The 26,126-nt window shown below is 36.6% G+C and overlaps 1 protein-coding gene across 50 annotated transcripts in view; it reads left to right on the forward strand.

Moving 5' to 3' along the window:
* The window catches only part of CAPRIN2 (caprin family member 2), a 45,377-nt gene that overhangs the window by 6,750 nt on the left and 12,501 nt on the right, over positions 1-26,126 (forward strand). For 49 of the 50 annotated variants that reach the window (XM_019039258.4, XM_019039257.4, XM_004052917.5 and 46 more), the window contains 9 exons: positions 7,127-7,213; positions 13,001-13,239; positions 14,498-14,580; positions 16,699-16,866; positions 17,926-17,969; positions 18,883-19,560; positions 22,113-22,235; positions 23,747-23,828; positions 24,883-24,938. In XM_019039258.4, coding sequence (XP_018894803.3) covers positions 7,127-7,213; positions 13,001-13,239; positions 14,498-14,580; positions 16,699-16,866; positions 17,926-17,969; positions 18,883-19,560; positions 22,113-22,235; positions 23,747-23,828; positions 24,883-24,938 — 1,560 coding nt within the window. Of the gene's footprint in view, positions 1-7,126; positions 7,214-13,000; positions 13,240-14,497; positions 14,581-16,698; positions 16,867-17,925; positions 17,970-18,882; positions 19,561-22,112; positions 22,236-23,746; positions 23,829-24,882; positions 24,939-26,126 lie in introns of those variants that run through there. The other variant, XM_063694091.1, reaches the window with a different exon arrangement.

Raw genomic sequence — 26,126 nt, forward strand, 5'->3', positions numbered from 1 at the left:
TTAGATAGGATTTTACCCACAGTAGGACGTTTTTCAAAATTGGAGTCAGTCTTTCTAACCCTGCTGCTGCTTTATCAACTATAACTTTATGTAAAATTCTAAAGGTTTTGTTGTCATTTCAACAATGTTCATAATATCTTTACCAGTAGTCTATCTCAAGAAATCACTTTCTTTGCTCATTCATAAGAAGCAACTCCTCATCTATTGAAAGTTTATCCTGAGATTGCAGCAGTTAGTCATATCTTCAGGCTCTACTTCTAGTTCTCTTGCTATTTTCACCACATCTGCAGTTACTTCCTCTGCTGAAGTTGTGAACCCCCTCAGAGTCATCCATGAGTGTTAGAATCAGCTTTTCCCAAACTCCTGTTCATGTTGATATTTTGACATCCTCCCATGAATCACAAATGTTCTTAATGACATCTAGAATGTAGGGAATATTTTCCAGAAACTTTTCAATTTACTTTGCCCGGATCTATTAGACAAATCACTATCTATTGCAGCTCTAGCCTTATCTAAATGTGTTTCTTTTCTTTTTTTTTTGAGACGGTGTTTCACTCTTGTTGTCCAGGTTGGAGTACAATGGCACGATCTTGGCTCACCGCAACCTCCACCTCCCAGGTTCAAGCGATTCTCCTGCCTCAGCCTCCTGAGTAGCTAGGATCACAGGCATGTGCCAGCATGCCCGGCTAATTTTGTGTTTTTAGTGGAGATGGGGTTTCTCCGTGTTGGTCAGGCTGGTCTCGAACTCCCGACCACAGGTGATCTGCCCGCCTCGGCCTCCCAAAGTGCTGGGATTACAGGTGTGAGCCATCACGCCCGGCCAAATGTATTTCTTAAGAAGACGTGAAAGTCAAAATTACTCCTTGATCCATGGGCTGCAGAATGTATGTTATGTTATCAGGCATGAAAACATCATTGATTTGTGTATTTCCATCACAGCTCTTGGGTGACAAGGTGCCTTGTCAATTAGCAGTAATATTTTGAAAGAAATCTTTTTTTTCTGAGCAATGGGTCTTAACAGTGGGCTTAAAATATTCAGTAAACAGTGCTGTAAGAAGGTGTGCTATCATCCAGGCTTTGTTATTTTGTTTATAAAGCACAGAGTAGATTTAGCATGAGTCTTAAGGGTCCTAGGATTTTCAGAATTGTAAATGAGTATTGACCTTAAAGTCATCAGCTGCATTAGACCCTAACAAGAGAGTCAGCATGTCTTTTTGAAGCTTCGAAGCCAGGCATTGACTTCTCATCTCTAGTTACGGAAGTCCTAGATGGCACTTTCTTCCAATAGGAGACTTTTGCATCTACATTGAAAATCTGTTGTTTAGTGTAGCCAGCTCCATCAATTATCTTAGCTAGATTTTCTGGCTAACTTGATGCAGCTTCTACATTAGCACTTGTTGCTTCATCTTGTACTTTTATGTGATGGAGATGACTTCTTTCCTTAAACCTCATGAACCAGCTTCTGCTAGCTCCCAACTTTTCTTCTGCAGCTTCCTCAGTCTCTCAGCCTTCACAGAATAAAAGAGAGTTAGGGTCTTGTTCTAGACTAGGTTTTGACTTAAGGGAATACCACTCAAATCTTGTGCACGTCAGCAATAGCATTTGTTTTCTTATTATTCATGCATTCACTGGAGTAGCACTTTCACCCCACACAAGCTCAACCTCTTCCACTATCAACATCTCTCATCAGAGAAATACATTTTTTACTTTCTATGAATCTACGTTGACACATCGTCATCACCCAAAGTTTGTAGTTTAGAGTTTACATTAGGGTTCACTCTTGGTGCTGTACGTTCTGTGGTTTTTGTCGGTGTGTGTTTGTTCTTAAGAGACAGGGTCTCTCTCTCATCAGGCTGGAGTGCAATAGCACAATATCATAGCTCACTGTAGCCTTGAACTCTTGGGCTCAAGTGATCCTCTTAGCCTCCTGAGTAGCTGGGATTATAGGCGTGAGTCACTGCACCCAGCTCTATGGGTTTTGTTGAATGCAAATGTATCCACCATTGTAATATCATACAGAATAGTTTCACTGCCCTAAAAATTCTCTGTGCTCCATCTACTCATTCACCAATTCTTTTGTTGTTGTTTTTAATATTGTGGCAGTGTTTCCACTATACATGGTCTTTAAAGTTTGGTTGAATTATTGTGTGAGAAACTATCTGTGCCTGGTTCTCTATGAGGTGGGACCTCTTTGAAAATATGCTCTATGTTTTTCTTTGGAGATTGATTTTTGTTTAGATTTCTTTTGGCATCAGTTTTTAAAAACTTAATTGAAAATCACCTATTTCATTCAGTTTTTAAAATTTATTTGCATAGATTAGGGCCAAGTAGTTTTTAATAAAATTTTAATACAGCTTGTTTCTGTTGTTACTTTATAATTTTGTGTGGTTTTCTTTCCTTAGTTTACTCTTAAATTATCTAGGGGCATATTCCACCCCGCCACCCAAAATCAGCTTTTGGACTTACTTTATTCCACTTTTTAAAAATTTTTCTGCTTTTTTGTTTTTGGTTATTTGCTTTTTCAAATTGTGAAAATTTTCTAAAATTTCTTGAAGACTGAATTTTCCTTCAAGCACTGGTTCAGTTGTATTTGATTTGATATTGTATTTTCAATATTATTTGTGATAAGTTTTATAATTTTAGTTTGATTTTCTTCTTTAACCCAACAGGTACTTATAATAATGTAAATAAAACTTGTAATGTTCTATATGGCTCTTGCAGCCTCTTTGAAGTAGTAACTCTTAAGGGATCTGTCAAGGCTAAGCTACATAAGGTTTATGTTAAATTGGTAGCATAGGTTTCTCTTTTCAAATAGTAAAAAGAATGTCTAATGAAGTTGTCTGTGGAGTCACTTTAACTTGTAATTTAATGTAACTTTATAATTTAAATAACTTAAATTGTTACATTTATAACTTTAGTATGTTTGGTTCCAATCTGGATTTGAAATAAAGAGCTGAGATTCAAGTGAATTCTCAAGCAACAGGCAAAGGGAACTTGATGTCTTTGGTTCTACCAAAGTTTTTGTTGTTAAAGAATTAGAATGTGGTACCTGTTTTTGCTGCTGAACTGTGATCCCGTGTTACATTTCATACATCTGTAGTAAACTCAATAAATAATATAGAATCTTCCCTCTTTTGTAATTCCACTGCTATTGGCATAGTCAAGGCAAGCCACCTAAACTTTACATATGCTTCCTAGTTGATATCCTTGTCTTGGGATCTCACCTTCAATTCACCAGTCCTATTGTCTGTGGTGTCCTTTTCTTGAAACAGCTCTCAGTATATGATTTCTTTCAAAAGCTTTAAATTGTTCAGAATCTTGAGCATATCTGATGTTCTCTAAGATCATCTGAACTATCTTTTATTCATTCAACAAGATATATTAAGTATCTACTCTAGGAGGTGCTGTACTTAATATTAGGGTTATAATATCTAGGGGACAAATGTGATCATTACCACATGGAGTCTATAATGTAATGGGGAAGAGAGTGGGGAATAAGCAAATACAGATATGATGGATGTTAAGAAGGTGAAGTATAGGATGATAAGGGATTGTAATGCAGGATCCATCCTAGTCTAGAGAGTTACGGCCAGCTTCCTTAAGAAAGGAAGAACTTTAGTTAAGACCTAAAATATGAGTGAGACTTAGCCAGTGAAAGGGGGGAGGGAGGAAGAAGAACAGAAGGCTGGGCAGATGCTTGCATGCGTAAAGGCTCTGAGAAGGAACAGATTTTTGGTTTTTTACAAAGAGCTTTTTTCAAAAACTGTAAAGGTCACGTGGTTGGGTGATGAAGCTGGAGGGGGTAGGTCTTTGTACACCATTTGAAAATTACTTTTTCCCAAAGACATCAGAAATGGTACAGATATGTTTAAGCAGGAAACAACTACAGATTTTTAATTAAAAAAATCACTTTGCAATGTGAAGTATGGTTTGGAGATAGTGTATGGATGTAAGGAAATTAGAAAAGAGTTGCTTGTAGTGTAGGTGAATGATTATGGGAGCCCTACTAAGGCAGTGGCAGAGGAACTTGAATCAAGTAGCTGGATTTGAGAGGTAAAATCAGCATGACTTGGTGACTGGATGTAGGAGTAGAGGGTAGAGCTGAGAGTGGTTTCAGGTTTCTTGCTTGAACAGTGGATGGATGCAAAACCATTTATTAAACGTGGGACCACTGGGGCAGAAGGAGGTTTTGGGAGGATGGAGTAGGATAAAGAGCTCAATTTTGTACTATTGATTTTAATGTGCCTGGGAGACATCAGTGTCTGGTACCAGCTGTTTAGGTAAACGAGACTGGAGCATGGAGAAGTTTAGCCGATAGAAATATCACCTGTATGACCACTACTTGAAACCATTAGAGGAGATAAGACTGTCTTGGATGAGAGTATAGAAGGCACAATAGAGAAGCCTAGGACAGAATCCTGAGGAATTCTGACATTTAGTGTTTGGACAATAATGGCTAAAAATGCGGTGTGCTTATTAGGGTCAGGCATCATTCTGAGTGCTTTATACATACGCAGTCATTAAAATTGTACAGCATCTTTGTGAGGTAGGTTCTATTACTCCTATTTTACAGGTGCTAAAAGCAGGTGAGAGAAGCTGATGGAAAAATTGCCAGTAAATAAGCAGCTGGAGAAATGGGAGAAAAATGGAAGTTTAGTGTTAGTAAAAACAAGAAATGTCTGTAGAGCAGGAATGTGCCTTTTTGTTGAAGGCTGCTGCTAAGTCAACCAAAATGAGAGCTATAAAAGATCCACAGCTTTAAAGGATGGCATCGACAATTGCTAACTTCAGCTAAGATAGTTCTGGTGGAATGGTAGAAACGGAATCCAGGTTGATGAGGTCTGAAGAACTGGAGACTGAAAACATGTTTGAATTTGTGTAAGGCTAGAGGGAAGTAGTTGTCACAGAAGAACTAATTTTTCTTGTTTAAATTGGGGATGACATGAACTTGTAAAATGCTGATTTAAGCATCAATAGAGAGGGAGCAGCTCTTTGTTAGAAGACATCAAAGACGGAATCCTAAAGTAAAGTTTTGTATGAAGGCACAATTCCGTAGGATCCAGGGCACAGGTAGAAGCGGGGGCGGGGCGGGGGGAGGGGGGATACCTTCTTCACTTAGTAAAGAAAGGAAAAATGAAAGGATAGGTCTACGTTAGATGATGGAAAGTTGAGGTAGTTCCCAGCTGATGCTGCTTTTCTTGAATCAAAGTTAATACCATTTGGGAGTGGATATGGAGTATTTCTTTATAGTTTTACATCCCTCTGAGGACTGTATATCCTGGTAATGTTATCTGCTCATTCTTGTTTCTGTAGCAGGAAGATCTCTATACCTTTTTATTATAAGATATATGGCTGAAACAATATATTCCATATAAGTTATAACACATAATAAAGCAAGCACCAGATCCCAACTCTCAACTCAAATAGTATGTTTCCAACAGTGTTGAGGCTCCTTTCTCGTGTGGTACCTTCTCCTTCCTGTAACCATGACCCTGAAGTTTTCCCTTGCTTTTAAGACCATTTTTTTTTTTTTTGCTGCCCTGTTAGAGTTGTTTTTTTTGTACCTTATAGAAAGTGGTATCATGCTATATATTCTGCAGTTTGCTTTTTTCACTCATTATATTTAGTATTTTTATATCAATACAAGTGCCTGTATTTTATTTGGTTCTCTCTACTTAGTTTTAGTCTCTAAATAGATGGATGCTTGAAGTTTTGGGTTTTTTTTTTTTTTTGTCACTATGAAGAATTTTACTTTGAGGAATCTTTTAGGTGTTGCTGAGAATCAGGAGTAAGATTTTTTTTCAGAGTACGTATCTATCATTAGGCTGTAGGACATGCTCATGATTAACTTCATAGGTAAAAATTCTGAACTGTTTTCCAAAATTATTGTACCAATTTATACTAATACTGTTATTATTACATAGGAGTTCTTATTGTTCTGTACCTTTATAAAGACTTAATATCAGTCTGTTTTTTTCAACACTATTGAGGTATAATATACTTAACACAAAGTAAACCCATTCTAAGCGTACATTTGTTTATAGTAAATTTGTAGAGTTATCGAACTGTTAGCACAGTCTCATTTTAGAGTATTCCTATCATCCCCCCAAAGTTCTCTTTTGTGCTCTGATTTACTTTCTATCTTTAAAAATTTGTCTTTTCTGGACATTTCACATAAAATAGTCTTCTGCATCTGGCTTCTTTTACTTAGCATAATATTTTTGAGGTTTATCCATGTTATAGCATGTATCAGTATTTCATTGATTTTTATTGCTGACTAGTATTCCATTGTGTGGGTGTACCACATTTTTATCCACTTACCAGTTGCTGGATATTTGGATTGTTTTCATTTTGGGCCATTATGCTGCTGTATACATTTATATACAAGTCTTTATGTGGACATGTTTTCATTTCTTTTGGGTAGATACCTTGGAGTGTAATACTCTACTATTTTAATTACTAAGGCTTTATAATATGTATTTATCCAGTTGCGCAGGTTCTCCACCTTGTTCTGTTTCAGATTGGTCTTTTCTTTTCCGTATGGATTTGAGTTAAAGTCCCATGAAATGCCCCCCTCTTTTCTGTCAATGTTGTTTATCTGGGAAATCTTTAAAGAAAAGTTTTGCTCCTTTAAATTTCCTGTAGGACATTGCATATTGTTTGTTATAATACTTATTTATTTTTGTCTGTTACAGGTAATTATTCTAAATCTTTCCACTGTATTATAAATGTCTTGAAGTTGCTTGTTCATCTCTCTGGTACTCACCGTGCTATTTGTGTAATATGTTTGAGTAGTGAATGAATATTAACAGAGAAATCCTATTGGCTCTGTGCTGTTAAAACCAACAGGCCTTTCTGATCTTAGACTTTATAGGGGTAAAATTAGGACTCATATTTCCAATATAAAAATTGAATTTCTGGCATTAGAATTGAATTTTTAAATGCAACTTAATAAAACTGATATTAATACTCTTTCTCCTTTTTCTTTAGGCAAGTACTTTTTTTGTGTATGTATAGTAAATAGCCATAAGATCTTAAATCTCTTCTACTGTATTTAAGAAACATTATTTTCACATATTTATACTTAAACAGTCACAAAATTGATGTTTTCTTATCCTTTTGGTAGGAAGCTGTAGAGAAATATGAAGAAGTGCTACATAATTTGGAATTTGCCAAGGAGCTTCAAAAAACCTTTTCTGGGTTGAGCCTAGATGTGAGTATGTTTTCTTTGCTTTTCCTGAAACCAGTTTTAACCACTGATCTTGGAGAAAATGTCAGTGTGTCAGTGTCTAGTAATGGTGTTTGGTTATTATTCTTCTAATATTTTATCATGATGGAAGGTTGAGGATAACTGTTGGAGAACTAGTTTTTTCAGATTTCTGTAGTCTCAAGGGAGAACACAAATGGCATCTGAATATGAGACATTGTGAATAAAGCATTAGTTATCTAATGTATGCTATTTAATTACAGAATTATAGAAATCATTGACACAGGGAATCAAACTTTTGACAAGGTATATTTATTAAAGATATTTTAGAATATAGGCTTGTAAATTTATGTAAGATAGGCTTCTTTCACATTATTTAACATATGAGACAACAGAGTTGGTAGTCTTCTTGAAAGCATGAAAATTATTGATGGGAAAATTAATGACTCATGTTAAATAGAGTTAAATCTGGCCTCACTACTTGTTAGGTTCTCTATGTTGGCAGTTCAAACTTTTATCTGACAAATTTAATCAGTAATATGAAGCCTTAAACACTTCTCGGTGAAGTATTCTTTACTTTTTCAAATCTCAGCACTTAGAAGGTCCTTTAAAGGTCAAGTTCCAACAATTGTGGAAATTTTTAAATAAATTCATTCCTGGAGAGGAGAGCATGCCTCATAAGATAATCTCTTCTATTTTTTTGGATATTTTCATTAAAAAGTTTATATATTTTTTTATTATGTTTTAGAGACAAGGGCTCGCTCTCTCACCCAGCCTAGAGTGCAGTGGTGTGATCATAATTCTCTGCAGGCTTATAATCCTGGGCTGAAGGGATCTTCCTGCCTTGGCCTCCCAAAATGCTGGGATTACAGGTGTGAGCAGTCGCCCTGGCCTATTTTTCTTTATAGTGAACTAAAATTCTCTTCTCCATTCCTCTGGAATAAAGAAAAATTCTTCTAGGCTGGAGACATTTACCATCCTAATTCTTGGCTAAGAAGGATTACAAATATGATTAGAAGTATACTTTTATGATATTTAAAATTTTCTGTCTTCTGTCTTTACTCAGAGTTACCCAGTAACAATTTAGTTTTTCATTCAGGCCTATATTTTTCTAATATATGGTATTCTTTTCTTCTTTTTAGATTAAAAACGTGTAAAAAATGCCTACCTTGTGCCAGGCACTTATGCAGTTCCACTTGATTTTTACAATAGTCTGGGAAGTTGCTATAAATAGTCCAATTTTACAGATCAGGAATCTGAGACTCAGAGCAAAAGTAACTTATTCTTTTTTTTTTTTGAGACGGAGTCTCGCCCTGTCGCCCAGGCTGGAGTGCAGTGGCACGATTTCGGCTCACTGCAAGCTCCGCCTCCCGGGTTCACGCGATTCTTCTGCCTCAGCCTCCCAAGTAGCTGGGATTACATGCGTGACTTATTCTTCTTTTTAAGAAAACTTTTATTTTAGGTTTAGGGGTATATTATATGTGCAGGTTTGTTATAAAGGTAAACTCATGTCATGGGGATTTGTTGTATAGATTATTTTGTCACCCAGGTACTAAGCCTTGTACCTAATAGTTATTTTTTCTAATCCTATCCCTCCTCTTACCTCCACCCTCAAGTGGCTCCAGTGTGTGTTGTTCCCCTCTATGTGTCCATGTGTTCTCATTATTCAGCCCCCACTTATATGTGAGAACATGTGGTATTTGCTTTCTGTTTCTGTGTTAGCTTGCGAAGGATAATGGCCTCCAACTCCATCCATGTTCCCACAAAGGACATGATCTTGTTCTTTTTTATGGCTGCATGGTATTCCATGATACATATGTACCACGTTTTCTTTATCTGGTCTATCATTGATGGGCATTTAGATTGATTCCATGTCTTTGCTCTTGTGAATAGTGCTGTAATGAACATATGCATGCCTGTGTCTTTATGGTAGAATGATTTATATTCCTTTGGATATATAACCAGTGATGGGATTGTTGGGTCAAATGGTGGTTCTGGTTTTAGCTCTTTGAGGAATTGCCACACTGCTTTCCACAATGGTTGACCTAATTTACACTCTCATCAACAGTGTGTAAGCATTCCCTTTTCTCTGCAACCTTGCCAGCATTTGTCAGTTTTTGATTTTTTAATAACCATTCTGACTGGTGTGAGATGGCGTCTCATTGTGGTTTTCATTTGCATTTTTCTAACGATCAGTGATGTTGAGCTTTTTAGCCACATATATGTCTTCTTTTGAAAAGTGTCTGTTCATCATGTCCTTTGCCCATTTTTTAATGTTTATTTTTCTTGTAAATTTATTTAACTTGCTTATAGATGCTGGATATTAGATCTTTGTCAGATGCATAATTTGCAAAAGTTTTCTCTCATTCTGTAGGTTGTCTGTTTACTCTGTTGATGGTTTCTTTTGCTGCATAAAAGCCCTTAAGTTTAATTAGATCTAACTTGTCAGTTTTTGCTTTTGTTTTGATTACTTTTGGCATATTTGTTACAAAATCTTTGCCAGTTCCTATATTCAGAATGGTATTTCCTAGGTTATCTTACAGGGTTTTTATAGTTTTGGGTTTTACATTTAAGGAAAAGGAACTTATTCAAAGTCATATGGCCAGTAAGTGGTAGAGCCAAGATATGGCCCTAGGTACTTTTTCTCTATATCGTGAATATAGTGTCTTATCTGTTTTTTTTTTTTTTTTTTTTTTTTGCTGCTGTAGTCTAGAGGTAGCTCACAACTCACCAAATTTTGTTAATATCCATGAAATTATTTTTAGTTGCCTGTGTTTGAGATTTACTTTCATTTTAGGTGACATGATAAAGTACTTTGGAGGTTGCCTTACTGAATCAAGACCCTGAAAGGTGCTTGGCAGTACTTTTGAGGTTTTTTAAATTTTACCTGGTAATTTTTGGGCTCCTCTTTTAAGTTTTTCTTTTGTCAGACATGTTCTATGATAGCCAGTTTTGCAGTTTGTGGAACATTTTCTTTTTTCGCTTCAAAGTAAATTTGGAAGTCCTTCTTTTTGACCTTGTTACATTCTGCTTTGTCCTCATGAGCTCTGTCTCCTGGTAGGGATTCATCATTCTGAGTCTCGATTAAGAAAACCAATTTTATCAGCCAGGCGCGGTGGCTCACGCCTGTGATCCCAGCACTTTGGGAGGCTGAGGCAGGTGGATCATGAGGTCAGGAGATCCAGACCATCCTGGCTAGGATGATGAAACCCCGTCTCTACTAAAAATACAAAAAATTAGCCGGGCATGGTGGCGGGTGCCTGTAGTCCCAGCTACTCGGGAGGCTGAGACAGGAGAATGGCGTGAACCCGGGAGGCGGAGCTTGCAGTGGGCCGAGATCGTGCCACTGCACTCCAGCCTGGGCGACAGAGTGAGACTACGTCTCAAAAAAAAAAAGAAAACCAGTTTTATCATTCAGTACTACTGATTGAGAGTGGTTTCCTTTCCAAACTGGTCCTCAACTGGAAAAAGAGAACAATGTAACCCACCTTTCTAATTTTCATCTAAAGAAGGAGAAATTGGCTCTTGTCCATGACTTTTCATGACACCTGATCATGATCTGGGAGACTTTCCTGATACTTGATTTTATTCAACAAAAATTTGAGGCCCTGATATTTGTCAGACTCTGTGCTGGGCGTTAGTGAATATTGGTGAACAGTAGATGTAGTCCCTGTCATCATAGATGCAGATAAATAAAAAATAGCCAGGTATGGTGGCTTACGTCTGTAACCCTAGCCCTTTGGGAGGAGGATTACTTGAGTTCAGGAGTTCAAGACCAGCCTGGACAACATAGAAAGACCTCATCTCTATTAAAAAAAAAAAAAAAATTAGCCAGGCATGGTGGCATGTACCTGTGGTTCCAGCTATTCAGGAGGCTGAGGTGGGAGGATCACTTGAGCGCAAGAGGTCAAAGCTGCAGTGAACCTTGATTGTGCCACTGCACCCCAGCCTGGATGGCATAATGATACTCTGTCTCAAAAACAAACAAAAAACCCAAAAATACTTTGATAGGGGAAGTTCAAGGTGGCATGAGCCCATATGACCACCCAGTCCTACCTTGGGAGACTGGCCAAAGATAAATCTGAGATAATCATGTGGTATAATTGTCTGAAGATGCCCTGCGAATCAGTTGCTTTTCCCTATACCATGAGAAACTCCAGTGTTTTGGAGAGCTAGGAGTGCCACCTCCGTCCTCTTTTCTTCTCTCAAGCAGGATCAGAGAATCCTGTAGTTTTGGTAAGTGTTATTGATGCAGTCTATACTGAGGTCTTGCAAAAAGCCTTGCTGAGCCTTTCCCATCTGAGAAAATGTGCTTGCCCATGCAACCTTCAACCAGTCTATTTCTCATTCTCAAAATTTTATATCTTCACTTACTATCTTTCTGTCCCTAGCAGTAGCACAAATCATATTTATTAAGTTGCTTCCACATCCCCTAGGAAGGGATTAATTATGCCACAGTGAATCTTTTTTATGAGGTTTTCCCCCTAATTTTAATCTGTTAGGATTTACGAACATCTCTTTTATATAATTTAAAATATCGATGCTATATCAAAGTACTTTGACCCACCTATAGGAAAAATCTTAGTGGTTTTTTTTTTTGTATTTTCATCTTCATACCTTGCGAAATATCCAATATGATGGAAACGTTACAATCAAAAACTATGGAGGGAAAAGACCTTTTAGGTTTCTTAATGGAAAGAGATATTACTTTTTAATTAAATGGCAAGTCCTTTCTGGGACCCATGAATATTATGTCAGACTTTAAGGTATTGTAGTTCTAAGCTTTAGAGTAGATCTAGGGCTGCTCAATCTATATACACAAATTGTTGGAGGGGAAACTTTTTTTTTTTTTTTTTTTGGGACAGGATCTCACTCTGTTGCCCAGGCTGGAGTGTAGTGGCACTGTCACCACTCATTGTAGCCTTGACCTCCTGGGCTCAAGCAATCTGTCTACCACAGCCTCCTGAGTAGCTGGGACTACAGACACACACCACCATGCCCAGCTAATTTTTGTATTTTTTGTAGAGATGGGGTTTTGCCATGTTGCCCAGGCTGGTCTTGAATTCCTGGGGTCAAGTGATTCACCCTCCTCAACCTCCCAAAGGGCTGGGATTACAGGTGTGTATCATTGTGCCCGGCCTGAGAGAAAACTTAAGCTCCATTTATTTTCTGTATCTGTTTTGTCAGCTAAATATTGGAGGATATAGCTCTGTCCAGACTGACAGGGCAAATTATTATTTAAAAAATTTTTAATTTTACTTCTGAAACAAAATAACATGTTTGCTGTGGCTGGTTTTTGGCATTACACTTGGAAGACATTTTATGTCTGTTAGCTTTTCAATCCCTTATGCTTTAGCCAGTCTTCTTTGGTTCATTAAAACTGACCATTTTAGTTTAAATATTTTTTCCCCTGGAATATGAAATTTAAAAAAAATCCTAAAAGGTCCAAAAAGGACTGATACACATAAATGTGAAAGAGTAAAATGTTGAAATGAATATGGACATCAATGATTGGTACTTCGCTACTCATCATGGTGATATTAGCGGTTCTAGACATATCCTGGATTTGGGAGTCAGATATTTGACCCCCTTGGCTCTGGTTACCTGAGACAAACCAGTTTATTACTCAGTGACATCTTTAGCTCAAAAAGGAGACAGACTACACTGGTAGTTTGACAGTCATGAGATTTATCATCTAATCTCAGCTATTTGGGTTTAGACTTTGTAGAATACGTATTGCTAATATGGGATGGTAGAGAATTGTTACCCTTAATTAGCCATTTGTTTTAACAGCTACTAAAAGCGCAGAAGAAGGCCCAGAGAAGGGAGCACATGCTAAAACTTGAGGCTGAGAAGAAAAAGCTTCGAACTATACTTCAAGTTCAGTATGTATTGCAGAACTTGACACAGGAGCACGTACAAAAAGACTTCAAAGGGGGTTTGAATGGTGCAGTGTATTTGCCTTCAAAAGAACTTGACTACCTCATTAAGTTTTCAAAACTGACCTGCCCTGAAAGAAATGAAAGTCTGAGGTAAGCTAATGAAAAGATTTTCCTGAAATGAAACACTTGACACTTTAGCTTTTTAGGGGTGTGTGTATGTGAGAGAGTGTGTGTGTGTGTGTGTGTGTGTGTGTGTGTGTGTGTGTGTGTGTGTTAGGGGGACAGAGAACTTAAGAAAGTATTAATTTGATTCAATATGGAAACCTTGGCTGGCCCAGAGTCTGACAGGGTTGACAGATTGTCTGGAAGGAAAGTGAATGTGAATGGTCTCATTAACATGCTTCTTTATTGTAATACTGATTTTTAAAAAAATGAGGTCTGAGCATCAAATTTTAATGCTGTACAAGTATAATATTATATCTATTTCTAAAACTTTTAAAGTAATTTTCTCAGAGTTGCCTTCTTACTCCTGCTATACTTAAGTAGAAGTAAATAATATTTAACTTGGCCCGTGTCATTAAACTTTCAAAGTAACAATTATTTGGTGTTCTTATTATGCTGTGAATAACTAGTGATAAATACATTTGATAGTTTAAAATACAAAACCTGCAAACTGGGGCTGTCTGATTTTTTTTCCCTCACAGTGATCCATTGCTCTTTTTGTTTTGATGGAGTAAATCAGCTAGGGGACAGATGCTGTGCTCTTGCTTTGTTAGATGCAGGCTATTCCAGCTTTGTATTTGTTAGCCCTACTAAAGTAGAGTCAGATTTCAACGGTTACCAGAAATCAGTCTCTGATCAGAAAGAAGCCTAATAGAACTCTTAATTGCCTATATATAGCCATGTATTTTTTAATTCTCCTGCTGATAGTCTACTCCATCATCATCATCTATACATTGCCTCCTTCACTTTTGTGGGTTCAGGGAATGTAGCTTCACTTTAATATATGAAATATAAGCAAAACATAATTTGTTAAATAAGCTGCTTTCTTTAAAGTCAAATGCGGCTCTTAATATTTCAATTTCACTGTTCTTTTATGTAGGGCATACTCTTGAACTAATGATACTGCATTGGCAGCTTTAAACTCTTTTTGGTCTATTCTTTAATGGGTTTATTTGGTAAAATCCATATTTTAGTTGTTTTAAGGAAAAATTCTTACATTTGAAATCCTTAAGCAGGCATTTAGTCATCTTGTATACATTTCAATTTTTTTATTTCCAAAGAGCAAAAAGACAAAATTAACATTTGAATGTCTTGTCTGTTAATGGGTTATATTGCATAAATTTTGCTGCTCCATATATATGTACTTCTAAAGCCACTTTGTTCTGCTGCTGCTTTTCCTTGTCAGTGTTGAAGACCAGATGGAGCAGTCATCCTTGTACTTTTGGGACCTTTTGGAAGGTAGTGAGAAAGCAGTGGTAGGAACGACATGTGAGTTTTCTCTACTCTGGACTTATGCAGTAAATACTAAACTTTATGTCTAGAAGTTTAGTATGATATTGAGGGTCTAAACTGTGTTAGTCCATCAGAACTTACATGTCTGACAACACTATATTCATTGGGAGAATGATCCCTTTGTTTAGTTCTGTTAAAAGCAGCTATTGTATAACCCTAGTCACTAAAATGGAATTCAGGGAGAGTTTTGAAGTGGCAAGTCGATATGATTTGGAAATAGAGCTAAGTACTGGCTTCAACACTAGCTTGATCATTTTGGGGTTCAGTTTTCTATTCTGTGTGGTAGTACCTGTTCTATTTAAGAATCTTAAATTCATACATTGTTAATATCAAGGCTTATCTACCAGATCAGCCTAAGAATATATGAATGGTTTTATAGTCTATTGAAACATTGTTGTCTATTGATCTGGAAGTGGTCTGTGGAAAGAGAGTTCTTTTGGCTTGCTAAATAGACTTTGGCCAAATGACCAAATACAAATGACTGGACATGAAGTACATAGCTTTGTGTACTAGCTTAGAGTAATGAAAACTCACTAGAAGGTAGTAAATATTTTTGTTACCAGTGATTGCTTCCTTTTAAAAAAAAATCCAAATACCTATAACTATCTTAAGATTTCTAAGTTTGTTCAAGCTTAAATCAAAATTAAAAATTTATTTCTTGGTTAGAATGCAAAATGAGTTTAGAAAATAGTTTGGCAGTATTTTAATAAAATGAAGCATACACTTATAACGCTAAGCAATTAGTCTTCTAAGATAAATGAAGATGTGTTCATATAAGTACTTGTACATGAATGTTCATATTAGCTTTATTCAGCTGATAAATTGATAAAATGTGGTATACCCATGCAGTGGAATCTACTCACCAATAAAAAAGGGACGGAACTATTGATACATGTAACAACATGGATGAATCTCAAAATAATTACGCTGAGTGAAAGAAGCCAGACATAAAATGAGTACATATTGTATGATTTCATTTATATGAAATTCTAGAAAAGACATAATGGGATGATAGCGGGTTATTGGTTTTCAGGGGGTCAGGAGAGGACGATTAATTGCAAAAGGGGTAGTAAGGAATTTTTTGGGTTGATGAAAATCCTCTATATCATGGTTCTGGTGGTAACACAACTAAATATCTGTTAAAACTGTACAGTTAAGATAAGAGGATTTTGCCTGTAAATTATATCTGAAAGCTGATTTTTTTTTAGAAGACAAAATCTGTCGTAGTACTCCTATGAAAGGAATAATAGATTCAAAATCTATGTCATAGTACTCCTGTGAAATGAATAATAGACTCAAATGAAGTACGGAAACTGCTTAGTTTGGGATTATGTTTTTAATGGATTTTTAAAATAAAATGACTTTAGACCTATTTGTAGTGTAGTGACCTCAGCATCATTTTAAGGTTTTTCTTGATCATCAAATGGTCAGGTGGTAGGAATGACAAACAGCATAACTCGAGTAAAATCTTCATGATGGAATTTTGTAGTTTAAAAATACTTCAGAGTTTGTAAAAGATAGGGTTTTCTAAAATAGATTAATAATATTAGTAATCTAATAGAGATTGTCCAATATAGGATTTTCTAACCCAATCTAATAGATAGATTTTGAGGAACTGACTTTTACTTCTCTAAAGCCTTAATTACTTGGGGAAGGTAGAGTGGTTGCTAGCTGTGATGTCTTGGGAGCAGATAGGAAAAATGACTTATTTCTCATCTCAGGGAATAGATGTGTGCTTTTGTGACATACTTGATTAGGGTCTCTGATTTTTAGTCATTTTTCAAATGGTGGAAATGGAGGTCCAGAGAAACTTAAGTGACTTGCTGAACTTTTGAGATTCTGATCTCATTAAAATTCATATTGATTCAGCATAAAATAAAGATGGACTGCATATTTACTTTTCATGGTACTGACAAGTTCTCCAGTCAGTACCATGAAAATGTAAACTGTTGTAAACTATTGTAAGGATGTACTATGTACATCAATGTAAACTGTTGTAACAATGTACTACAACTAGGATAAAATTAGGATTTCTATTCCCAGTAATTTTCAGTTAGGTCATGTGACAATTAAGTCTTAATCACTCTTTCTTAGACAAACACTTGAAGGATCTACTGTCTAAATTGCTGAACTCAGGCTATTTTGAAAGTATCCCAGTTCCCAAAAGTGCCAAGGAAAAGGAAGTACCACTGGAGGAAGAAATGCTAATACAATCAGAGAAAAAAACACAATTATCGAAGACTGAATCTGTCAAAGAGTCAGGTTTGTTGTGACCTCTGAAAATCCTTATAGTGGTTGCATTTTTTAATACCCCAAATGAGTCACGTATTGTGCAGTGATTGCCTTATTTTAATTTGTTAGGTTCTACATGCATGGAAATCTTTACTTACCACAGGATAAACCTAGGTTTATAAAACATCTCTAGGCTTTATCACCATGATTTACTCAGTGAAACTTATTAGAAATATTAATTTGTACTTTGTCCCAAAAGAATACATTGGTTAAAAGGAGCCATTTATGGAATTTGAATAAACTTCTCTGTTAAACTACTAGTAGGATAATTCTGTTTAAAATTGTTTACAGTGGAAGTTGTAGTAGAAACCAGTACGGTAGTGGAATGAGGATGTAATTAACCTAAGGTCGAAATACCGATTCAGGGGAAAAAAGTGCTAAAGTCAGTAAAGAAAATATACTTTTAAAATTATCATTTGCCTGGGGAAGAAATACTTTGAGCAAGTGGCACTTCTGCTTTTGTTTACCAAAGTTGGATTTATTAAAGAAATATCTCTTCTCAGGAGGTAGTCCAGGCAGGGTTCTGGTAGCCATAAGCAAGAGCGAAACCATTTTCCATGTTTATTTCCCCTTAGTTCTTAATACTAAGTGCAGTGCTTAAGTATCTCCACTCTCTTACCCCTCCTAACCTTAAACTGGCTGGTAAGAGGTTTTTAAGGGCTCTATTTCAAGCTGAGATGACCAATTTTTACCCCATGGGACATGAGCTATAATGCTAACTTGAAAAAAAGCTGTGTTTTAGGGTAAGAAGAAATAGTCTTATTTTCAATCAGATATCAGTTTTAAACTGAAACTTGACTTTCGTAAAGTGTCTTACATAAGGAGAGCTACTAGTTTGAACTAGCCTCAGACCACATGCTTTGGACTAATAAGGAATAGAATTCCTCTTGCCATCAATATACTTGATTATATTACCCTTTTTCTGTTACGAGTCTTCTGAAATATATTGCTAGAATGAATTATAGTTGTAATCTGTCTAAAAACTTACAGTTCACCTAGTATTTATTCAAATTCTTTTTATCATCCCAGAATCTCTAATGGAATTTGCCCAGCCAGAGATACAACCACAAGAGGTAAGATACTGAAAGACAATTTGCTGATGTTGATTTTTCAGCCTTTTGCATAGGGTTGTGGTTGGAAGCTAAGGCTCTGGAGCCAGACTGCCTGAGCTTGAACCCTGGTTCTGCAGTTTACTAGCTTAGGGACTTTGGGCAAGAAATCTGGTCCAGCTGTGTCTGTTATCCTCATATGTAAAATAGGGATAACGTTAATGACTACTTCATGGGGTTATTTTGAGGATTAAAGAGGTTGATCTAAATTCTAAATTACTTAGAATTTGGCCTGGCACACGAACTGCCCAAATGATAGCTGTTTTTGGCTCCTGTGTTAGAGGAACTTTAAGATGCGCAGGACTTTGCTCTCTCCAGAATTTACTCACATTGGTAGCAGAAAAGGGTATTTGTTCTCTTTCTGAAGTGACATTGAAATTCATGGGAAGCCGAAAAGAGTGGGAGATTCAAAAACAGTGTCATTGATGTATAAGGGAAATAAAGAAAACACTGGTAACTTAGGAAATGTCACGTTTAAGGTTACATAATTTAACTTTGAAGTTGAACTATCTTCTGCCTTTTAATGTTTGAGGGAGTCAACTGGGGAGAATGGTCCTAAGGCTGGCAAAGGCGGAACAGCCTTGGTAGAAGAATCCAAATCAAGCAATTCTTGCCAGTCTTAGGCAAGTCCAACAGAAGTTGCTACTTTTGATGTATCGAAGTCTGTATTTCTGTTAATTGAGGAAAAAGGAATGGACAGAAAAGTAGGAAAGTAGGAAAGAGAAGTAGGAAAGTCTTTTCAAGTAGAATAAGGACAGAAATTTCATATTAGTGCAACAACTTAGATCAAAGGACATAGCAATACTAATAGAGTTGAATATTCCCTCCAAGGTCTTCTATGAATTTTGTGACTTAAGTGCATTGTTTCTCTGTCTAGTTTCTTAACAGACGCTATATGACAGAAGTAGATTATTCAAACAAACAAGGCGAAGAGCAACCTTGGGAAGCAGATTATGCTAGAAAACCAAATCTCCCAAAACGTTGGGATATGCTTACTGAACCAGATGGTCAAGAGAAGAAACAGGAGTCCTTTAAGTCCTGGGAGGCTTCTGGTAAGCACCAGGAGGTATCCAAGCCTGCAGTTTCCTTAGAACAGAGGAAACAAGACACCTCAAAACTCAGGTCTACTCTGCCGGAAGAGCAGAAGAAGCAGGAGATCTCCAAATCCAAGCCATCTCCTAGCCAGTGGAAGCAAGATACACCTAAATCCAAAGCAGGGTATGTTCAAGAGGAACAAAAGAAACAGGAGACACCAAAGCTGTGGCCAGTTCAGCTGCAGAAAGAACAAGATCCAAAGAAGCAAACTCCAAAGTCTTGGACACCTTCCGTGCAGAGCGAACAGAACACCACCAAGTCATGGACCACTCCCATGTGTGAAGAACAGGATTCAAAACAGCCAGAGACTCCAAAATCCTGGGAAAACAATGTTGAGAGTCAAAAACACTCTTTAACATCACAGTCACAGATTTCTCCAAAGTCCTGGGGAGTAGCTACAGCAAGCCTCGTACCAAATGACCAGCCCCTGCCCAGGAAGTTGAACACAGAACCCAAAGATGTGAGTTGATCTGTATCATTCTGCTTCTGTCAGTGTAGGCATAAATAAGGTGTCGTGGTAATGACTTTTTAGTTCTCTTTTTTTTTGAGATGGAGAAACACTCTGTTACCCAGGCTGGAGTGCAGTGGCAGGATCTCTGCTCACCGTAACTTCCGCCTCCTGGATTCAAGCGATTCTCCTGCCTCAGCCTCCTGAGTAGCTGGGACTACAGGCTCATGCCACCACGCCTGGCTAATTTTTTTGTATTTTTAGTAGAGACAGGGTTTCACTGTGTTAGCCAGGATGGCCTGGATCTCCTGATCTCGTGATCCAACCGCCTCGGCCTCCCAAAGTGCTGAGATTACAGGTGTGAGCCATTGTGCCCGGCCTTAGTTCTCTTCAAAACCCATGTGAAGTTAATGTATAAAATAGTTCACCCTCTTTAGTGAGTAAATTTATTGTTTTCCCTTGAAAACTGGGAGTTAATCTAGTCTGTCTTTAAGCCTAATCTGAGATGAAATTTCTGCAATTATAAAATGTTGTTTTAATGCCAAATTTTAACAATATAACATGATATGAAAATAGTAGATAGTTTAGATAAGACCATAATGACATAATGTGAACAAGTGAGTAATGTAAATGCTTGTCACAGGATGGGAGATACTGTATTTCATTTGTTGTCATTTACCTGCTATACGAATAACTTTTTCTGACAAGTTATATTTTTCTATATTCTCTTGCTTCTCTTCTACTCATTTATGGTCACTCAGTTTAGCCCAGGTCTTTATGAAGAAGGTTTATGGTGGTTGCAGATATTTCAGTATTGGGGAAAGGATTTGAATTAGTTCTCTATTTCCGTTTCAAAATGAGAATTTTTCCAAAGATAGGAAAACTGTTGGCGTTAAATATTTTGTAGTTAGGTTTTGGAGTACAAGATTCAGTTAAAACATAAGGCCACATTCTTTTAAGGATAAATAACCTATTTCAGGTAGATAACACTTACATTGAATAATTCTTGGGTACAGTGCTATGTTAGGGTTGCCTTTTATTAAATTGTAAATTACTTATTTACTACTATTTATAATACAAACTTGTTACCACCTCATTTGCTGAGATATGTGAACTTGTGCTTCCAGTGTTCTCTATCTCTATGGAGTAGTCTTCCTTGCACATCTGTGCCATTTTAGCTAAAGGCTCTCTGATAAACCATTGGCCCTCTAATATAATAATATGAAAAACATTTTGCTTGGGGAAAGCAAAGCATTGCATTTTATAAGTAAATTACCTTTGGCTTAATTTTGTATGGGAACAAAATTTTAGAGTTATTTGGCTATTTTGCTCTCCTTTCTCTCTCAAGTTGCTAATATTAATTTTAGCTTCTTCCTGACCCTACAGAAGATTGTCAGCTTTATTTTATTAACCAAATATCACACAACAGTAACTGTAATATAACTATTTTGAAAAACATTTAAAAACCCAATTTAATGTCTCAAAGCTGCTTTTAAAAACCTGGTTTAAAATTCCAGTAGGTGTAGCAATGCAGAACCTTTATCATACCAGAATATTATCATGCTATTTGATGAATTGCATTTAAAATCAGTGTTACATATTTGGAAAGGTCAAAACATATTTAATTTGCTTTTGAGGCACAGATAGCATTATATTGAAGTTGTAGGGTTTTTCAGTTACTGAGAGGAGAGGATACTTCTATGTGTAATATGGTATTTTTCTGTCTTTCTTGGAATCTGAGCAGTCTAGAATATTGACTAAGTACAGTGAAGTGCAGAATAGAGTTCAAAGCCAAAAGACTAGATAACATGAAATTAATCACTGATGTTCATACCTTCCTCCTAAAAGAGTCCCATATGTACTCACTTACGGTCTCTTAACTCTTATTTTATCTGGTACCTTTGACAAACTTAGCTGTGTGTCTTCTTTGATTAGAAGGTGGAGAAGAGGAACTAGTGGAGACTGGCATGTTGACAGCTATAAAAAGTAACTGTAAATTGGTCTAATTCAGAATGTGCAGCAATTTTAAGCAATTTAGGATGAATATCAGTAGCCCCCAAGAGTGTACTTACTTTATAACAAAATATATGTATCCCTCTCAATTTTAGGGTATGGGTATATATGTACTTATATATGTATTTACATTTTGATTTCTGAAATCAGATACATCTTAAAAATGGGATGTACATTTAATGTGGTAGTAGTAATTTTTGCCCTGGAAAAAAAAATCATTGGTATGTCTCATTGTCAGTGGCATCTTATCCTAGGGGACATATGGTAACTCATGTCCATAATGAAAACACTCTTAACAAGGAAGTTCTGCTGGATCTTCCCTTTAAAAGGAATATTTTGTGTTTTAGAAAGAGTTGCATGAAAATTGTGAAGGGGAAAAATCTGTTTAAAGTTTGCTTATTTAGAAAAGGTATTTATGAGAAAATACTTTACCTGTGATAAGTGAACATTGCTGTTTTTTCTTTTCCTTTAAGATGTAGTGATAAGCTGTTTCCTGGATTAGGCTCTTGAATTTGCATTTCACTCTTACACATTATGGGTTTATCTTGTAGGTGCCTAAGCCTGTGCATCAGCCTGTAGGTTCTTCCTCTACCCTTCCGAAGGATCCAGTATTGAGGAAAGAAAAACTGCAGGATCTGATGACTCAGATTCAAGGAACTTGTAACTTTATGCAAGTATGAGTCATTTACAAAATCTTAAATGATATTCATGGGGGTTCTGACTGGAAACATTACAGTGAAATTATTAAGAGCATAGATTATTCTGTCAAGTCCTGGCTCTGCTGCCTCCTAGCTCTCCTAGCCTGGAGTTTAGGCAAATTACTTGATTCTGCCTCAGTTTATTTATTTGAAAAATGAGGATTATTGTTCTTACTTTCTAAGTTTGTTAGAACAAAAAAAAAAAATGAATTAAGCATGTGAAAAGCTTAACTTGCTCAAGGATCATTACTGCTATAGATTATCAGTACTGAGAACTGTGAGAACCTACTCTGTGCCTGGTATTGTTAGATACCATTGTAGTACAGATACAGAAAATAAGACATTCATTGCCTTCAAGGAATTTATATTCCAGTTGTAGAAGATTGTAAATTTATGTTAAATCAATAGTTAAATGATAAATTGTGTTATACAATATGTTTAAGTTGTGAGATACACAGAATTTGAGAATGGTATGAGATTACTGAGGGCTAAAGTAGTCAAATAAGTATTTTTGTTTAGTAAAAGATCCTGAGCTTTGAATATGGGCCTGGGTTTAAATTCTGTTACTTACCAGCTGTTTATTTAACCTCCAACACTTATTTGCAAAATGTAGGAATTGCCTATACCATCAGATTAGTTGAAGATGTAAGAACTAAAATGCTCCCTGCAAATGTGTAGCTTAAGTATGCAAAATACTGGAAACTTTTCTGGGAGAACCGAGATAGGCAGATACAAGAGCGTGATTTCTCATCTTGAAAATGTTTTAACAGCATGAGCTAGTAAATTGTTGAGATAAATAGACGCTCTTTGGTTGGGTGTAATAAAAATGGGGGTTCTGATTAGACTAGGATTGATGGCTATGTTTAGGACCTTAGTAAGGTCAAGAGTTTCTTTTCTGACTTAGGCCTTAGATTTACTATTGTAGGCTTTTGTTTTGTTTTGTTTAAAGACAGGGTCCCACTCTGCTGGTCGAGGCTGGGGTGCAGTGGTGTGGTCAAAGCTCACTGCAGCCTCGAATTCCTGGGCTCAAGCGATCCTCTTGTTTTAGCCTCCTGAGCATCTGGGACTACAGGCACATACCACCATGCCTAGCTAATTCTTCAAAAAATTTTTAGTAGCAACAAGGTCTCGCTTTTTTGCCCATGCTGGTCTCGGAACTCCTGAGCTCAAGCGATCCTTCTACCTCAGCTTCCCAGAGTGCTGGGGTTACAGGTGTGAGCCACTGCGCACGGCCTACTCTTGTGGTTTTAGCACTCTACACAGCCTTAAGTTATGGCAGTTACTTTAGATTTTATTTTTAATTCTTAATTTCTTTATCTATGGAGACTAGTTTTGGCATCCTGAGACAGTGATTAGCTAGATACCTATAGCTGTAGCTAGATATGTGTAGCTAATAGACTATAGGCAGCATCATGAATAATTTAATGGTAATAGCTTTTAAATGAGTAATCTCTGTTTCCACTCTTTATTTAAAATCGTATCTTTAGGAGTCTGTTCTGGACTTTGACAAACCTTCAAGTGCAATTCCAACGTCACAACCGCCTTCAGCTACTCCAGGTAGCCCCGTAGGTATGTAATCATTCTAAAGACTTGGAGCAAACGTCTTGAGCTAACAGCTATTTGTTGTTGTTGTCTTTTCAAATGATTTTATTTTAGATGTCCTAATATGTTGGTGTATTAATTTATTCTAACTGTATCCATCTGTTACCAGTTATATGTGGGTAAATTACCATTAGGACATTAGTGTACTTAACTGACTTGTTTTCATTTTTTGGAGAAAGGCTCTGGATGGGTGAATGGAAATACTCATAGCTGTTTTTGTAATTTATGTTGTTGTTGGAGTGAATTCTGACTAGAAGTTGCTTGACTCCTTTGGACTCTAAATCTAGTGTTGAGGCTTTTGGGTCTTAACTACGGGTGTGATTACCACAGTGAAGTGTAGAACAGTGATTAACACAGTAACTAACAAAAGAGCCTGCATTCAAATCTGGTCCGATGCTTCAAAGCTTAGGCTTTTTGCTCCACATTTGTTTCTCTCCAGAGAGGAGTGACATAAAGCTAGTCCAGCTTTAGTGAGCAGTATACACCAGCTTGAAGATTGGTGTAGCAATTCCTGGGTGAAGTGAGAGTAAATAGAGAGTAATTAATAAAAGTGAGGGATATTAACAAGAAGAAACAAAACAAACTATATAATTGAAAAGTATGTTAATATATATAATCAGAAAAAAACTGAACGGATGATCCAGATAAGATTGACTTTGAAATTTGTGAAAATTAAGTTTATCAGTTAATTACTATACATGGTAGCCTGGGTCTTACCTTCCTGGTCACTATTATCAGTTATTTTTAAATGTCTTAGTTCTTTTCTTTTGGAAGTCTTGAAATGCTACTTTTGCCCATTTAACCTTAAAGCATCACTCTGTGTCACCGATGGAAATAGTATTTTCTATTCTTCTACAGTTCTCTCTTTTTAAAACTCTAATAGAAAGTGCATGATGAACTTGAGACATAGTCCTTCCAGCTAATGCCTTTTTTGTGAAGTGTAAACTTTAGTTTCCTCCTAGTTGATATGCGTAAGCTTTTGTCTTCCCTCAGTAGTTACTGTTTATTTTACTCCTTGCAGCATCTAAAGAACAAAATCTGTCCAGTCAAAGTGATTTTCTTCAAGAGCCGTTACAGGTAACTTACCAAATTAATCTTTTATTCTTTGCTGCTCAAGGAAGAAGCTCTTGCTTTGGAAAGAATAATCAGACTTACTGATTCTCATGTACCTAATGAAATTATTAAAAGTGTTCTAAGCATATCTAGTTCTGTAGATTAAATACGACTTGTCCTAAAATGATTCCCTGATGACTATGCTGAAAACATATAGTACAGGTTTGCTGACTTTAGTAAGGAGAGAGCAAGCCTGAAGAAATCAGAGGGTACCTTGTCTAAGAATATTATGTTCTCTTGAGCTACTTAAGTAATTTAGTTTATTAACATAGTAAAGTGTCTGAAGAAAGAAGTTAATTTTTGTTGTTGTTGTTGTTTTATTGAGACAGAGTCTCACTCTGTGTCCCAGGCTGGAGTGCAGTAGCATGATCTCGGCTCACTGCAGCGTCTGCCTCACGGGTTCAAGCAGTTCTGTGTCTCAGCCTCCCGAGTAGCTGGGATTACAGGGCCTGCCACCACACCTGCCTAATTTTTGTGTATTTTTAGTAGAGACAGGGTTTCACCATCTTGGCCAGGCTGGTCTTGAGCTCCTGACCTCGTGATCCACCTGCCTTGGCCTCCCAAAGTGCTGGGATTACAGGTGTGAGCCACTGCACTCAGCCTTAATTTTCAAACTGTATTTGTTGAGCAGGGTATATTGGGGTTTTTCCTACTTTCCTCCAATTCACTCACTGCTTTTACTAAAGCAGTTACATTTTCTGTTCTAGCTGTTTAGGGTTCTACATAAGGCTTTCAATTGACAAGTTAAATTTTTTGAAAAGCACTGGTCTAGCTTAGTAGTTCTCTGGTGGAGGCTGTGGGATGGCTGCATCGGAAGCCATCCCACTTTATATGTCATAAGGTATACATTTCTAGATAAGACCTTAGACCTGTTGGAGCAGAATTTTCTAGGGTGTTGCCTATATTTTTAAAAGCTTCCTCGATGAATCTTCATACCCATTTTTTGGAACATTGGTTTCAAATATCATGTTTATTCACCAATAACCCACCTCCAACTGGTCTACTTAAAAAGCACTAATTTGGAAGCAGGAACTGCCATCACTTCTAAATAAATACTAATGTAAATGTCTTTGTTATTAAATGAACCTTTTAACTGAAATTGAAGCCATTTTAAGATTAACTATCAAGTGGCCTAAGATGCCTTAATTTAGC

The sequence above is a fragment of the Gorilla gorilla genome, chromosome 10 (assembly GCF_029281585.2).
Source record: "Gorilla gorilla gorilla isolate KB3781 chromosome 10, NHGRI_mGorGor1-v2.1_pri, whole genome shotgun sequence".
NCBI classification, from domain to species: Eukaryota; Metazoa; Chordata; class Mammalia; order Primates; family Hominidae; genus Gorilla; species Gorilla gorilla.